The 18,035-nt window shown below is 38.4% G+C and overlaps 1 protein-coding gene across 1 annotated transcript; it reads left to right on the top strand.

Annotated features, from left to right (window-relative positions):
• Positions 1-11,383: 11,383 nt before the first annotated feature.
• On the top strand, positions 11,384-13,723 carry LOC145124577 (zinc finger CCCH domain-containing protein 40-like). The gene is made up of 5 exons (XM_079059981.1): positions 11,384-11,575; positions 11,828-11,937; positions 12,016-12,285; positions 12,367-12,590; positions 12,703-13,723. Exons 2-5 carry the CDS (start codon positions 11,833-11,835, stop codon positions 13,556-13,558), a joined length of 1,455 nt encoding a protein of 484 aa, XP_078916107.1. The 5' UTR covers positions 11,384-11,575; positions 11,828-11,832; the 3' UTR covers positions 13,559-13,723.
• The last annotated feature ends 4,312 nt before the right edge of the window (positions 13,724-18,035 follow it).

The following is an 18,035-nucleotide window of genomic DNA, read 5'->3' on the forward strand; positions in this document are numbered from 1 at the left end:
GTCCTATGGGGTAGCTTTGGTTACGATCTTTCATCAGAGTATTTAGGCAGTATGTCTGCCGAGAGGTAATGTTAGGGCATGAGCAGGTTGTCAGCAGGGACTGAGATGATTAAGGACAAGGATACACCCTATTTCAGCTTAGTAGGGCATGTATTAGCTGCAGCGGCAGACGATCAAGAAGAGAATATTGGGGCGGTGGCTCTTATTGTCTATGATGAGTATCGAGTGTGGTAATGAGGACTCCACTCTTATTACAACCCACGTGATGTAACGTTGGTTGAAGAGTCGAGGATGAGGAATATGATAGTTCGTTATTTTCAGACTGAGAGTCAGGGCTACGACTGGACAATCGAGATGTCCGGTAGTGGGATGGTACGAGATTCTGAAAGACTAAAGGTAGTCATGATGAGAAGTTTCTGAGGATTTCATCGAAGATTCGGGGTATTTGGAATTGCTTGACCTCCATCGGGGAGATCATCGAGCATTGTGTATCACCTTCCAAGAGTAGGTGCGATGTGATTGGTAAAAACAGTATGTGGGATAGATTGTTGGCGAACCAATTGGTGATGGTTCGAACCCTGAGTGGGGGAGAACCGGGTACTTTTGAGGAGATAAGAGATTTGTTCAAGAGCGGTTAGAGAACTGGATAGAGAGGCCTACGGTACGGATTCCTGAGACCAGGGTTATTGGTGGTCAATGAGAGGTGCAGAGTGAGATAGTGCATGTGGTACGTGTTTGAGAAAGGATGAGTGTCTCCACGGCAAGTGGCCGTTGGTCGGATACCTTATGGTGGTTAGGAATCCTTCAAGGGTAAAATGGTGAATTCGAGGTGGTTGGCTTTGAGATTAGTTCGGCGGTTGAGAATTTCTGGTTCAGAGTATGGGCTATTATATGCAGTATGGGAAGGGAAGAAGTTGATTGGGCAACCAACTTCAGGGTCGTTATGAGTATTCTTGCATGAGTGTTGAGCAATAGAGAAGGAAGTTTCGGATTGCCAACTCGTGTTCTGAGTCGTTGGCAATTTCTCCGTGTTTTAAATTGGGAGATGGAGTATTCCGGGGTTACAAGTGGCACGAGAGAAAGACCGGTTGCGAGGTTCCAAGGAAGCAATACGGTATCTGAGTATGATGCCATGAGTATGAGATCAGTGGTAGAGTCAAGACACTGCGAGGCGTTGTGATGATATTCTGGGGTATCCGAGTTTAATGTCCTAAAATCTCGGATTATTTTGAGTTTGAGTTTGAGATGACGAGTGGTGTATCAAGTGTCTATGGTTCCGGTGGGGGCCCTTCAACTAATTGGCATCAAATGGATTTATTTGAGAATGTGAATCGCAGCGAGAAAAAGAGGTTTTGTCACGACGGTGGTCGTCCGAAGTAGTGATGCTTAGCCCGAATGGGTGTGTGTGTGTACCTATCTATGCTGGGCCGCAGAGCATGAGTTAATGATCGCAATATGGTGTCAACCTGAGGATGAGATTGTGAAGTGGTAAGAGTAAGTGCGGTAAGACTGCGGGGAGCTGCAGTTTCAATGAGTCAGCGAGAGGGTGTTGTGATACTGCGGAGAGCCGTAGTACTCACTAGTCGGCGAGAGGGTGTTGTGATACTGCGGGGAGCCGTAGTACTCACTATTCAGTGAGAGGTTGTTGTGAGACTGCGGGGAGCCATAGTACTCACTAGCCAGCGAGAGGGTGTTGTAATATTGCGGGGAGTCGTAGTACTCACTATTCAGTGAGAGGTTGTTGTGAGACTGCGGGGAGCCGTGGTACTCACTAGTCAGCGAGAGGGTGTTGTGATACTGCGGGGAGCCGTAGTACTCACTAGTCAGCGAGAGGGTGTTGTGATAGTGCGGGGAGCCGTAGTACTCACTAGTCAGCGAGGGGGTGTTGTGATACTGCGGGGAGCCGTAGTACCCACTAGTCAGTAAGAGGGTGTCACGGTGCGGCAGGGAGCCGCGTTATTTGTTGATCAGAGCATGACGCAGGAGTGTTCTTAGGCTTGAGTAGCCTTATTTGGGTTGAGTATTCGGGAGCCTGGGGGCCAGATCAGGAAAGAGACTGGGGTCTCCATATTTGTCGGAAGTCGTTATATTCTGAAATGAGTAGTGGTTGTCGCAACCAAAGGGAAGTGGATAAGTGGGGAACGCATGGGTTGCGGGTCATGAGTCATGAGTTGAATGGTTCATTGGGATGAGTGATTCCAACTCTGTGCCGGACCAGACTCTCGAGTTGAGTTCGATCCTAGTGGTGTATTGAGTAGGCAAAATGAGATTCCGGATTCAAATATGAATTCCTTTGGAAGGGGGTATTGGTTCCATCTGGTGTCTTAGACCTGAGTGGGTCAATTCGTTGGTATGAGAAAACCGCAAAACGCATGGAACCAATAAGCAGTAGACGACAGAGGTCGAGAGTGAGTCGAATTCCGTATTCGCTTGAGGTGAAGCGAACTTCATGACTTGTGTGTCACACAGGGCAGAGATAGTTGCATTGACAAGGAAGTCAGTGAGGCGTCTTGGTACACGCAATGGGTAACCTTTGGAGGTTCAATTGTTGGATCGGGAGATGACCTGGTGCTCAGTCTTGAAAAGGATATTGAGAAGGGAGCTGAGGTTTATGTTTGTCAGATGTCGGGGGACGCTTCTTAACAAGAATAGGCATTGTTCGTGTCTGAGGACAGGGTGTTGAGGGTTCGTTGTTCAGAAGGGTTGTGATTGTAGTATAGTGGATGAGTCCCTGGTGTGATGTGATCCTTCCACTCCTTGGTTTATGATCTGGATTGTTTATCATGTCTGGGACGAGTGATCGGTAGCCAGTTCTGGGCATTGGCTTGTTTTATCGGTTCCCACTAGAGAATCAGAGGGGCGGCGAGCTATCGGGGTTTGTTATTTGAGGAGCGAATAACGTGGTGACAACTGGAGAGGGCGGTCTCGTTGTGTGTCAGGCTACTAGAGTTCCAGATGCTTGAGAGTCAGAAGGGGTAGCATAGTGGCAGATGGGTCTGTCCTTTTCCAGGGAGGAGTTCCTGTTTGGATTCAGGTGCCCAGAAAGGAAGATAGTTGTGTGGTATGAGACCCTTTCGATGGTGCTGTTTGGTTATTGAATTAGATCTATATGTGGAGGAGGAGCGATTTCGAGGGCGAAATCTGATTCAAGTGGGGGAGAATTGTAACGACCGGATTTCCAGGGACATGATTGTGTATGTTAATCTTGAGATTTGAGGAGGGACTCGACGAGTTGAGGGACCAACTCGCCGAGTCGAGTCGAGATTGTCGCGTGGATTTAATGAGCGGACTTGACGAGTCCAACGATGGACTCGCCGAGTAGGTGTTGGGCAGAGAAAACCCTAAGTTCCGGGGTTGGAGCCTATTTAAAGGAACTTATGACCTTGGGTGCGCCTCATATCTCCTGTGAGAAACCCTAAATCGCCATTGGAGCCAAGGAAGAGTTCTTGTGATGAAATCAAGTAATTTTGGTGTGGTTTTTCAAATGAAGTGAAGCGATTCAGCTTGAAGGACCAAAGGAGGTTGTTATTCTGAGACATCTAAGCAAGGATCTCCATTTTGAGGTAGTATTTAGCCCCTTTCCTTCTGTTTTTGTGTAAATCCTTGAATCTAGGGTTTTCTTTACCCTTCCTTGGATAGTTTATGATGCATATGAGGTCCCATTGTGGAGAAAGTCTTAGATCTGGACCTTAAGAGGTCCAGAGAGTCCCAATCATTCGGCTTTATGCTGTTTCCTTTGAGATATGAGCCTAGGTTGCCATTTTAGAAGCTATTTCACCGAAAGAAGCCTTATGTGTGCTGCATGCGTGTAAAGATTGGACCTTTACGTGATTATTGAGCATTGGGAAGTCAGATCTATAGGTTAGAGAAACATATCTGACCTCAGAAGGTCTTTTGAGTGTTGCCATGGAGGAAACTCGTCCAGTCCATAAGGGGACTCGACGAGTCGAGTCGGGTTGCCCCGCGATTCGTGACCCGTGGTAACCCGTCGAGTGAAGGGTTAACTCGACGAGCCGTGAGAGGCCGTAGGAGGATTCAAGGGACACGCTTGGACTCGCCGAGTCACCCATGTGCACTCGACAAGTCTGGTCAAAGTTTGACCGTTGACTAGAGTTGACTTCAGTTGACCTTGGGGTTTTGGTCAAGCTGATTCAAGAGAGGTTAGAGAAGGGTAGAATGGTCTTCTACCCATTATTAGGGATGAGAACATGAGAGGATTTTTATTAGAGATGTTATCATTTTGATAGGAGGAGGCTAGGTCGGGTTATCGAGCACGAGAGGGTATCCGACATCATGCGAGGTGAGTCTTCTCACTATACTTTACCTTGAGTGGTAATAGAGTTATGTGACAGAGTATCTTATATGCTATGTATGTGATGTGTTGCACTGCATTATTTCTATGTGATTTATGTTGTGTGTATTCCAGAGTTTACAGAGTTAGGACCGGAAGGTCCACAGAGTTTGGACCAGAGGGTCCACAGAGTTAGGGCCAGGGGGCCCACAGAGTTATAGCCTCGAGTGGCTAATATGTGTTATATGTGGTATTCTGGGGAACTCATTAAGCTTTGTGCTTACCGTGTTATGTGTTATGTGTTTCAGGATTTTCTCAGGATCGCGGGGCGGCACCGGCTTGATTGTACACACCAGAGAAAGAGTTATATTTTGAGGATCCTGGATTATTAAGGGAGTTGTGCTTGTAATTTGAATAAACGAGATTTCTATACAATATGTTATGAAAAGTATGCGATTTTAAAATGAAAAATCTGTTTGAAAAATTACGGTGTTATAAACACGTTGTTCACAATACTGTTCGTCTTCTATCAATCACTACCACTGATTAGACAGCCGACATCTTCACCAAAGCTCTCCTGTCGGGTCGCTTTAATCTCCTACTCTCCAAACTCGATTTGGTCTCTCATCAACCTCCTTGAGTTTGAAGGGGGGTGTTAACGTATATTCAGAATATATCTACTTTCCTTGTATATGTATTGTAATTAGTCTTTTCCTAAGTTAACTTCACTGTTTAGTCTATATACTTTAGTTTAGATCTCATTGTAACAAACCTACAAATATACAATTCGATCTTTCATATCAAAAGCTTTCAAGACTAAATTAGGTCAACCACTATGTCAAGTTTATGTTTTCACCAAGTGTCTTGGTGTCTCACAATAATTCTTCTTCCCTCATACGTGTTAGGTTTTGTGACAGAAGTTTATAACAAACCTTGTGTTGTGTTTTTTTATAAACAATTGTCGTTACTACATACCAAACATCTATTTTAAAAAAGATGTTCAATTCCCATAATGTATCTTTATAACAAATTTATTATACTACATTCCACTACACCGATCCACCATTCGTTTGTTTGACATCAAAAACTCAAGAATGCAAACAGAACACCAAAAAGTGAACATAACCAAGTAAAAACAAGATTCAGAATGCGAATAGGAGAGCAACAAGCATAAAGGATTTAAAAAAAAGAAACAAATGCGCACTACAAAATCGTAAATTCAAAATCGAAATCGTTAGGTATATTTGGTGATCGATTTTTCACACTAAATCAAAGTGTATAGCTGAAATCGGAGTAATCAGATTCAGAATCCAAGATTACGCACCTTAATATCATATGATTAACTAAAAAAAGGCGAGAACTGATGACCAGTACGAGACCGAGAACTGACCTGCGATGACGAGCTGATGACCGGCGACGACCTGATGACCGTTGACAATGACCTGATGCCCGATGACGATGATTGATGATCGGTGATGATGCGCGATCTGGCGAATGATGGACGAGGGTTTTTTTTGACGCGAAAAATCAAGCCGCAGAGAGAATAGAATGAGGGAATTGGGACGGACATATACCATACAGGGATAAATGGTTTTTATTATCCGACCATTAATTTTTAAAGAAAAATTGGGTATCGGGTATACCCAGAACCCAACAAATATACCCTTTACCCGACCTGAAAAAAGAATCGGGTTACCCGAATACCCGAAAAAAGTAACCCCATACCCGATTTACCTGATACCCGAAAAAATCGGGCGGATAATTCGGGATCAGGTATTTTCGACATGGCTAGCTAAAGGTGTAACATCCCAAAACCCAAGACCAAAAATTTCATTTTTGATTTAAATAAGTTTTAAAATGGTTTACTGAAAACACTTTAACAACCTTGTTCCAAACATTGAAAACATTTTAAATTAAACTAAGATCAGAGTCTAATCCCAAAGATCACATAATGCGGAATAATATGGGTGAATGCGCTGCGATTGTCCCGAGCTCCTTATCTGAAAACTGGAGGTACCTGAAACTAAAATTCTAAACCGTAAGCACGAAGCTTGTGAGTTCCCCAGATACCACATACCATACATATCAATTGAGCCATACATAATTGTGAGCCGTACGCATCAATCATATATCAAATAAGTTGCTATGTGCCGCACAAAGTCTTGCCGTTATGCCACGGGCCGCCACATGGACTTTCTTGCCAAGCCGGGGGCCACCCCTGGGTCTTACAGACAAGTGCCAAGAGCCGCCTCCTCGTCTTCCATTCAAGTATCACAAAGACAACTAGCATACATACTACTCTACTTAGCTAATGTGCATATAGTGTGCTAGGAGTCACCTCCTGGTCTTTCATACATACTGCCTAGGGCTAACCCCCGGGTCTTCCTACCATTCATAATAGCATACTGTGTGCCAAGAGCCGCTTTCTGTTCTTTCATGCATAATGCCTAAGGCTAACCCCTGGGTCTTCCTAGCATACATAAACTAAATGGGCCGGCATTGTGGCCTTAAACCCATACAAACAGTAAGGAGACTCACCTTGCACTACTGAAGACTTGCAGATAATCCTCTGGCTGCTAACTGGCAATTCCCCGAACTGCTAATCCTTCGGCTCCCCGAGCTATCAACACCAAATAGCACTTAGTCCAAAACCAATAATCCTTCTTAGGGTAAAATGACCATTTTACCGCTGCTCTAATTTGGACCATATCCAAGGCCCAATTCCATCTAATCTTTCTAAGTCCACTAAAGGCCCACTAATGGCCTAATTTTGTAAATTGGGCCCAACTTCTCAAATGGGCCTTCCCTAAGCCCAAACATGTCCTTAGTCCAATATCTGACTTCTGATGGCCCATTAAGGCCCAATAGCTGATAAGTCCAAAGATTGACCCAAACCGCGGCCTAAAAGACATAAAGCCCATATCTGATGAGTACGTGGGGCGTACTCAGCTGTACGCAACGCGTACCTGTTGTGTGGCTTGTACGCTGTGCGTACCTGCATGTATGCCCAACGTACTGCTCTGTAAAGCTCTTTTCCCATTAAACACTTAATACTCTACTCCATAGGCTATAATCACAGATCCAAGTCCTCTTCAACGTCTTAATCCATAAAGTCGATTACTTGGTGGCTTGCAACCCACCAAATGAACCCAAACTTGGAATATAGCCACAAACTTCCATGGAAATGGCTAGATTCATGCATGGTTACAAATGGACCTTAAAGATTGAAACTTTACTGCTTATGGGACTCATATGACACTAAGGGTGGCAACCCTAGACCTAGAAACGAGGTTGATCACTAAAAACCCATTCTTGGGACCTAAAAAGGTCCAAAACTCCATTAGCATAGATCTAAGCATTCATGAGGCAAGTTGGAAGCTTTTTACCTCAAATGAGTGCCAAATAGTGGTGCTATCTCAGATCCTTGAGCTCAAGCTACTCAAGTTCTTCTTCTTCAACTTCTTCTTTCTCCTTTCAAGCTTCTAAACACCACAATGAGCTTCACAAGGCCAAAATCATACAAGGATGAGGAATGAACGGCTATCTAGGGTTATGAAGTTGGGAGGCTGGTAAGGAGGCTAGGGTTTGAGTTATAATGTTCCTTATATAGTGCTTAACCTTAAAAATTAGGGTTTATGGACTCTGAACGTACGCTGGGCGTACTTCTCAACACCCGCGTCCAAGCAACCTTTTACGTTGGGCGTACCCCAACTTACGTTGGGCGTACTCTCGCGCATGCCACCTTGCATGCATGGTACCTTCTTGCCACTTTTCTCCATTAGGGGCCAAAATTGACAATAACTTCAAAGTGTCATATCTTCCTCATCTGGGGTCCGTTTCCGACGAACTTTATATCCATGAAAAAGTGGCGAGAATCCCTACGCTTCTTATAACTCCTCATTACCTAAAAACTTCCCGAACACGAACCCAAATCCTCAAAGGACTGAGATGTCGAATTACGAGTATGCCCTTGGCCTCCGAAGCCACAATCAAACACTTGGGTCTCGTATACCCTAATACCCACATCTGAAATGGGCCAAATCCTTCCTTTCTCAAGGCCCTAACCCCATGACAACTGATGATTGGGCCGCAACCCCTAGCAACGAAGCACTTTCGGAACCAGGTGTTACAAAAGGGCTAACAATGCCCAAACAAAAAAGGAACCAATAAACTTAGCTAAATATCAAGCCTATGTGAAGAAATAGTCCAAGAAAACAGTCTTAGAGGTGCAAAATGATAACTTCTATTTGCCTTTAACACCTTTCCATTGTTTGATTAATACGTTATGAGTTGGTTAACAATTTATTTGTTGCATTAACTGATTACAATAGATTCATGTTGTTTTTATAGAGTGAATGTAAAGTTGCTGGATGAAAAAAGATATCTTCTCAATCATAAGTGTAAACAAGGAATTTGGCCAATTTAATATTATCCATGGTTGCAGAAATCAGGATTAATCGTCGGTTAATCGTGGATTAATCACTTGTCCAACCGTCAAGGATTAGGGTATTAATCAGAAATTTAGGATTAATCGGGTTTGGCGGGATTAATCGGTCTTGGCGGGAGTAGTCGGTCAACAAAAGTCAAAAAAGTAAACAAAAAATTAAAAATTAAAAAAAAAATTTCAAAAAATTGATTTTTTTTACTTAAAAATTTTCAAATATTCAAAATTTCAAATATTATACCAAAATGTTCATATTTTCGTATTTTCAAAGTTTCAAGTTACAAAATTTCTTAGTTTCTAATTTTGAAGTACTTGTTTTTCTTAAGATATATTAATATTTGATTAGTTTTAATATCATACATACTTATAAAGCTAGCATTTTTTCTTGAATCTCATGCATTTGAAACCCCCTTTTTTAACTTTCTAAAACCACATTCATTTGAAACCCCCTTTTTTAACTAATGCAACTCAAAAGTTTTCTTAATTATGATTTAACACTCAAAAGTTTTATAACTTATATTATGTTTAATTAGCATTTAGTGAAAAGTTTACTATAAAAGGCTAATCTTTTGTGTCTTTTGTGTTATATAAAATCTTACATGTAAGAAGGATTTGAAGATATTGTGATTCAAAAGTTTTCATATAGTTGAAGCATTCACGATCCAAATATGATGATTTGAAGAAATGAGTTTGGTCGCATCGATGGTAATTGTAATATGATTTTTTCTTTCAACCAAAACAAATGAAGCTTTTCTATTCTTTCTTTATATTCAGTTTCTCATTTAATCTTTATATGTGATTTGTGTGTATTACTCAATCTTGAATATGACTCTCCAAACATCAATGTTTTGCCTGGAATATCTTTCTGATTCTTCTTTTTCAAGAAAAATATTTTGATTGCAGGTTAGTGAAGAATTGTCATCAAGTTTCTATGGTTGAATGGTGTTAAATGAAGAAAGAAGATTCATAAAATGGATATAGGTTTTTTTGTTTGAGCAAAGTTGACGAATGTTAGTTTTTTCTTTTGATTTAAATGTATGTTTATGTAACATCTTTATTTATATATTCAACCACCCAATGCTCTTATTTATTTGATTGTAGTTTTTCTAATTTGATTATGTTTATTTTCTATTATTTGTTTATTGGGTTATCCTACACAACATATTTAAAAGACAATATTTAAAAGATAACATAATTTTGAACATTTGATATGTAATTATGATAGACTTATCATGATATGTTCTTCATATGAAAGTAATTTATCCATATTACTACGACAAGAATTACATATGACATTTACGAAAATATATATATTATATGTGATTTGTTTAACATGTATATGCACCTACGTATGTTATAAATTTATAATTAAATATCTTTATGTTTAATAATTGAAGGGATTAAAAGGATGCATCAAAACCAATTATTTAGACGAATATAATAATAATAATAATAATAATAATAATAATAATAATAATAATACATTTCCAAGTACCGCATTCATTTGAAACTCACACTACCACTCATGAGTTTTCTAATTTATGTATATTTATTAGTTACAACTCAAGAGTTTTTAACTTATGATTATTAATTAGTAATCACTAATAACTTTTTATTTTCCTGTCTTTTATAAGGTTGTAAAGTTTTGCTCATTAAAAACATTAATGTATTTGAAGAGATTTGTGATTTAAATATGAAGAGTTAATATAAATGTTATAATAGATGTTTTAGTGTTTTTATGTTATTAAAAGTTATAGTGTTTATTTTTCATATTTTTTATTATTCGTTATATATATATATATATATATATATATATATATATATATATATATATATATATATATATATATATATCTTTTTTAATACAAATGTTATAATAGATGTTTTTCTATGTTTATGTTACTAAAAGTTGCAGTTCATATTTTTGTTCATACGTTTTGTTACCCGTTATATTATCATTCATTTCATATATAATTTACACAATTTTAAACGATTTATAAAATTATCAAATAATTGTATATATCACAATGACTTAAAAATTAAACTATAATGTTTAATAAAACTAATATGTTAACTATATGTTTGCTTTACTACTAACATTTTGTTTCAAAGTAGAAATATTAAATAATAATTTGGTAAAAGTTATTATTTTAACTATATAATTCTATTCTTGCGCAAAACTATAATGTTTAATAAAACTAATATGTTAACTATATGTTTGCTTTACTACTAACATTTTGTTTCAAAGTAGAAATATTAAATAATAATTTGGTCAAAGTTATTATTTTAACTATATAACTCTATTCTCGCGCAACGCGCGGGGATTCGCCTAGTTTTTTAATAATCTATGGTCCCCGATTAATCTCCGCCAAGACCAATTAATCCCTTAAAACCAGTCAACCGTCGAACGATTTTTACAACCTTGATATTATCTAATAACAGTAGAAATTTTGAAAAACCAAGTTGCACCTATATCCTAACGAAATAAAAAGAATTGTCATTGTAGTTAGTTTTAATTTACAAAAAAATTAATTTTTTTTTGTTTTAAATCAGAAAAAAAAAAAAAAAGTTTTGGATATTTTATGAAAAATTTGACACATATCCGAAATTTAAAGAGGCGGTCGGATCTATATACGGGGCTCCACTTTTGCGCGTTAGCAAATGGCAAAGGGAAACTCGGATTTCCCCTTTCCTTAATCTGTGAACCTCTTCTTCTGCAAGCCCTACCACAGATAAATCGGAATACACTCCGACGAAGAACCCTAACTTTGCTCCTTAACCTCGCCGTCGTCTGATTGTATCTCGTGATTCCATTCGAAACTGCTACTAGACATAGCCAGGTAATCGATTTATTTTTCGTTTCGTCACATACCTTTATCTGGTTTTGAATGATTTGGTGGTTCCCATGTAAAAATTAGGATCGTATCCCGCAAAGTTTTCGATTTCTAGTGGCGTTTTGTCTTTCATTCAAACTTTAAGCTGTTCAAATAATTTAGGGTTAGGTTTTAGCTCTATCTGTGGTTTCTATCTATCCGTCTCTCAAAATCCCCATTTTCATCAAGTTTTCAACAGTATCATTTCGCGTTTTGCAGAATTCATGGCACATAGGATACTAAGAGATGTTGAAGCTGATGGTTGGGAACGCTCTGATTTTCCAATCATATGTGAATCATGTCTAGGTGACAATCCATACATTCGAATGGTAATCTCTTTACACCAATATATGCATTCATTCAATTTCAATACAAGAGAGATTAATTATCATTCTGAATTTCTACAGACAAAAGCAGATTACGACAAGGAGTGTAAGATCTGCACAAGGCCATTCACAGTCTTCAGGTGGAGACCTGGTCGTGATGCACGATACAAGAAAACCGAGATCTGCCAAACTTGCAGCAAATTGAAAAACGTTTGTCAAGTCTGTCTTCTAGATCTCGAATATGGTTTACCAGTTCAAGTTCGTGATACTGCACTCAGTATCACCTCCCATGATTCCATTCCCAAAAGCGATGTCAACAGGGAATACTTCGCGGAAGAACATGATCGCAAGGTATGTCAATTCAAAATTCATAATAAATTCTAACCTTCATAGAATTCTGTAAACATCTCGCCTCCAATTTTGTTTTTCCAGGCAAGAGCTGGTTTAGATTATGAATCATCATACGGAAAAGCTCGCCCAAATGATACGATCTTGAAGCTTCAAAGAACAACACCTTATTACAAGAGAAATCGTGCACATGTTTGTAGTTTCTTCATCAGAGGTGAATGTACACGAGGTGCTGAATGTCCTTATCGCCATGAAATGCCAGAAACCGGTGAACTTTCACAGCAGAACATCAAAGATCGTTACTACGGGTATGTAATTACTAATCAGTTAATCCTCAACTATCTTCCATTCTTCTTCTTCTTCTTCTTCTTCTTCTTCTTCCATTTCTTCAAATTTCTTTTAATTTTCAAAAAATTTCAGTGTGAATGATCCGGTGGCTCTGAAACTTCTGAACAAAGCCGGTGAAATGCCATCTTTAGAACCACCGGATGACGAGAGTATTAGAACTTTATACGTTGGAGGACTCGATGAGAGAGTTTCAGAGCAGGATCTTAGAGACCAATTTTACACCCATGGTGAAATTGAGTCGGTGAAGATGGTGGTTCAACGAGCTTGTGCTTTTGTGACGTACACCACCAGAGAAGGGGCGGAGAAAGCTGCGGAGGAGCTCTCGAATAAACTGGTTGTTAATGGGCTCAGGCTGAAATTAATGTGGGGTCGACCACAAATCCAGAGAGTAGAAGGTGAAATGGCGTCAGATGAAGGTAGACAGGTGGCCCACGGTGGTTTGTTACCCAGGGCGGTTGTTTCACATCAGAATAACCAGGTAAGTCCTTTGACTAGTCAAGACCAACCACCTCCTCCTCCTCTTCCACCGCCTCATATGCAATATTTTAATATTCCACCACCCGGGCACCATGAGAGGACGTTTTATCCGTCCATGGATCCTCAGAGGATGGGAGCTGTTATTCGTTCACAAGAAGGTGGTTCAGGTTCTGGTTCAAGTTCAGGTGAGAATAGAGGTGGTGGTCCACAGTATGCCGCCTACCCACCACCGCCACCGCCGCCTCAAGGTGGTGGTCAGTTTTATCAGCAGTATTATCCACCACCACCGTATGGATATATGCCACAACCGCCTCCACCTCACCAACAATACCCTCCACCAGCTTACAATTCTACAATGGGTCCACCACCTACAGGCGAGCAAAGTTATCAGCAGAAGCCACCACTTCCACCGCCGGAAGCCGCCCCTGCAGCAGGGTCATCACAACAATGACGGGGAAGACTCTTTTTGTTGAAAGAGATGTCGTAGTTTTTGTTTTTGTGTTTGTTGGTGAAAGAATTGATGTGATAGCAGAGAAAAAACATGCCGAATTTGCTGTCGCAAATATGTAACTTTTGTTTTACGTTTACTTTGCTTTAAAGTATTGGATTCAATCTAGTTTTCTTTCCTTTTTTGCTCACATAATATTTTGTTATTCACGTTAGAATAACCAAGCAGTTTTTGTTTGTTTAGATGTGAAAATTGGATATATTGGCCATTAATATGTGGCAAAATGACATAAGAACCTTTAATTTTGGGATGATGACTTAGAGGGTAATCAATTATAGGAATACATTTTGTAACTTAATGTTTTTTTGTACACTGTTTAACCCTTAAACTTGTATTTTTGTTTAAAATAAATAGTTATTACCTGCTAAAACCTGTTTTAGGGGGTTTGAGTTCCACCTCCAGTGAAAGTATGGTTTTTCCGCTTATCTTCTCCGGTCAAATTAGATATTCCGGTGAACTTGAGTGTTTCACATATTTTCCAGATTTGGTGTTTCTCTCTTTGCTCTCTTTCTTATCTTTTCTCTCTTTTCTGAAACAAACCTATAAATCGGGTTTAGATATGCGAACACAAATCTGAAAATTGAATTGAAACCCTCAGAGTTTTTGAAATAGTTTCAGAACTTAAAAAACCCTTTGAACTTCAAATATGAAAAATGGTGTTCTTGAGCATTTCTTAAAATGATTTTAGAACTCGAAAGCCGTTGAACTTACAATTTTAGGAGCTTCTAGTTCGTGTTATAGGGTTTATGATTTTAGTGGGTTTACAATTTCAAGAACACAAGATATCAGTGGGTTTATGGTTTCAAGATCATGTTCTAGGGTTTCCTAGAATCGAGTTCTTGAAGTTCAAAGATCGTGTGTTCATTAATTACAAGAAAAAGAGTTTGAAGATTTGTTGTTCATCAGATCGTCGGAAAAGAGAAGAAAGAGAAAATCGTCGGAAAAGAGAAGAAAGAGAAAGAAGAGACAAGGATTACTACCAGAAGAAGCTCTGGCTGTCAAAAGACCAAACCGGAAATGCCGTTGGAAGTAAGGGACACCAGAAAAGTTGCCGGAGATGGAACTCAAACCCCTTAAAACATGTTTTACATGCTATTACAGGTAATATCATAGGTAATAATGATATGTTTTAAACAAAACTACAAATTTAAGGGTTAACAGTGCACCAAAAAAAAAAGTTAAGTGCCCAAATTTGTACAATATATAATTAGTTATCCTTTCAAGTCATTATCACTTTAATTTTTTCAAAAAAAAAAAGGTTTTACCCTACCTATCTAAAACTCTTATAAAATTTGTTATTAAAATCATTTATGCCGGAATTGAACTTGCAACCTCAAGCAAACAATGCAATGCGTTCCACTTCGGCCGCAACCATTTTCGGGTTTTCATATTGAGCTTTCTTATATACACATAGTACAAAAACTATAATTTTTGTTTGAACTTGTATTTCATACATATAATAATAAAATAATAAATATGTATTTATACTTCAAAATACATAATATGTTTTACCAACAAATAACAAATATATATTTATAAGAATACAACCAAAAACGTAATCTAAATAGTAAATTACCATTTAAGAATCTTCAAACAAAGGACATTTCCGTTTAAGAACAAAGTATATTACCATAACATAATCTACAAGCAAAATACATTACCATTTAAACTATAATAAATAAACTGTATTACCATTTCAACCATAATAAACAACGCTGTGCAATTTATGAAGTACATTACCTCAATCAATGACAAACAACAATTACCATTAAACACAATCATGATCAGTTTTGACAAACCAATATTACAATACACATTTTGATATCAAATCAGTTATCGATATAAACAAAACCAATAAACACAACCAATAACAAACACACTAAAAACAGTTTGACAAACACAATCAAAATTAGTTTCAAAAAGACTTATGCCCAAAATTATATACGCATGAGCCTTTTTTTGTGTCCCAATCCTTGACAAGACAATATCAATGACCTTCTTGACTTCATTGTCACTACCATTTTCTTCATGGAGATAAACCATTGACAATGTCTTTTCTTCACTAGGAAGAAGCCTCTTCAAACCTTGCAACAGTTTGGTCATTGTTTCTTGATTTGCATCAATACAAAGACTTTGAACGTTAAGTTATGATCTTTTTTGTTTAAGTTTTTCAATCTCATCATGAGAATACAGTGCAATATGTGTGTTGTGTTCTTCAGGAGTCATATTTCGATTGTTCCTTATGAATGCCCACCTTAAAAAATTAAAATAAATTATAATCAATAACTAAATCCTAATTATTAGATAACTAGGTGTGAAACCCATGTATTACATGAGTTAATTAAAAAATTAAATATCAAAATGTGAACATTAAGTATTTTTTAAAATTAAATTTTAAAATAAAGAAGGAAAAAACATATTTATTGCAATTCATAATCATATTTATTACATTTAATACTTTACTTATATAACTATGTGTATTATTTGGTTTTTTTAATTTTAAATATTAAAAAAACCTAGAAATTGACATGTTGATATTATTTATTTCAAAAATACCACAAAATGACAAGTGTCAAAACTTATGAGAGATTGACATGTGGCAAAATGAATCTTCATTTATTAGAGTAGATTCAATTTCAACAATATATGATAATTCTATTTCAAAAGTAGATAAACGTATCTCAATAAATCCTAATTATATACTGTCAACATAAATTAAGGAATATTAACAATTGTTATAACATCTAATTTTTATTAGCATTGATTTGTCTGTGAAACAAATAAACTACATCAGCAATATATTGATTTTCATGAATGGAACTACATACTGCTATTATAACTAGGAAAGAGCTCATGCTTCGCATGGGTTGTAAATAATTTAAAGTTTCCTAAAAAAATTGGTTGGAAATAATTTAAAGTTTTCTAAAAAAAAATTGGCACAAAAGTGGCGGTTGTCAAAGTTTAGTGGTGTTAGTGTAAAGAATCATCAAACTTTAGTGCCAAGAGTGTAAATAAGTAAAAGTGAAAGTTTTGTGGCAAAAGTGTAAAGAAATAAAAGTAAAATGACAAAAATATGAATTGGAAAAGGTTCCTGTTAAGGCAAAAGTGTAAAGAAATAAAACTAAAGTGGTAAAAGTATGAATTAAGGTTAAGGCAAAAGTGTAAGGAAATATGTAACGCCCCGATTTCCAGGTATTGTTTAAATAAGAATTTAATTGGTTTTAAGGCCTACGCGACGAGTTGGTTGCCCTACTCGTCGAGTAGCAACGGGTTTGATACGCGTGTTTAGTCACCTACTCGCCGAGTCCATGAAGGGACTCGACGAGTAGGAGCTGGCAGGTGAAACCCTAAATCTCGGGGTTTTGCACCCTATTTAAAGGAACCTCAGCCTCCCTTGGCCTCTTTACAGTCTTTGAGAGTTCAGTGAAACCCTAATTCGTGTGGTACTCTTCTTGGTGTGATTTAAGCCTTGGAAAGAAGGTTGGCTAGGAGGGAAAAGCTTGAAGAGCAAAGGAGTTGAAGCAAGGAAGGTATGGGAAGCAGAACTTACCTCAGCTAGCATCTTCTGGAGGTATCAAGTTGCAATCTTTACTTCCCTTTCCTTCTAGATCTTTTTTCTTTTGGATGAGTTTTAGGGTTTTATGGATTTTGAGTTGAGATGGGGAGCTATGTGCTAGATCTGAAGTTGTAACTTCAGATCTGGACCCTTTCTAAGTCCTAGAGTCATAAAGTTGCGGGTTTGGGGGTGATTGAGACCCTCCTTGTGCATGTAACCCCATTAAGAGCTTAGAATTGCCATTAAGAGCCTTTTTAGCCATGCATACACGTAAAGTTTGAAACTTTACGTGAAAAGCATGCTCTAGAAGCTTGGATATGTAATTTGGAGCCATTGCATGGCTTAAATGAGTCTGTATGGCATAAGAGCTGAAGGAACTCGGCGAGTCTCAAGGTTGACTCGGCGAGTCGTATGAAGATGGCCTTGAACTCGACGAGTTGGATGAGCAACTCGGCGAGTCCGATGAAGATTGCCATAGACTCGGCGAGTTGTATGAACAACTCGGCGAGTCAGATGAGTTTTCTCCAGGATATGTATGCGTGTGTATCTGTCGAGTTGCAAGAAGGAAGCTCGACGGGTGGCCTTAAAGTTTGATCGAGAATCGGAAGAACTCGACGAGTCACCTCGATGACTCGGCGAGTTGGAAAGTGCTTCAAGGAACTCGGCGAGTAGCCGAGGGTACTCGGCGAGTTAAGGTCAACATGGACTGTTGACCTTGACTGAGGACTTTGACTTTGACCAGGGGTTGACTGGTGGGTTATGGAATACCTTATAAGGTTAAGGACTTATGGGTATAATTATACTATGGTAATAGGTGGTGGAGTTTGTGGCAGTGATCCGAGGGTTAAAGTTTATCTACCGAGT

The sequence above is a fragment of the Lactuca virosa genome, chromosome 7 (assembly GCF_052849685.1).
Source record: "Lactuca virosa cultivar CGN04683 chromosome 7, Lactuca_virosa_CGN04683_v6, whole genome shotgun sequence".
NCBI classification, from domain to species: Eukaryota; Viridiplantae; Streptophyta; class Magnoliopsida; order Asterales; family Asteraceae; genus Lactuca; species Lactuca virosa.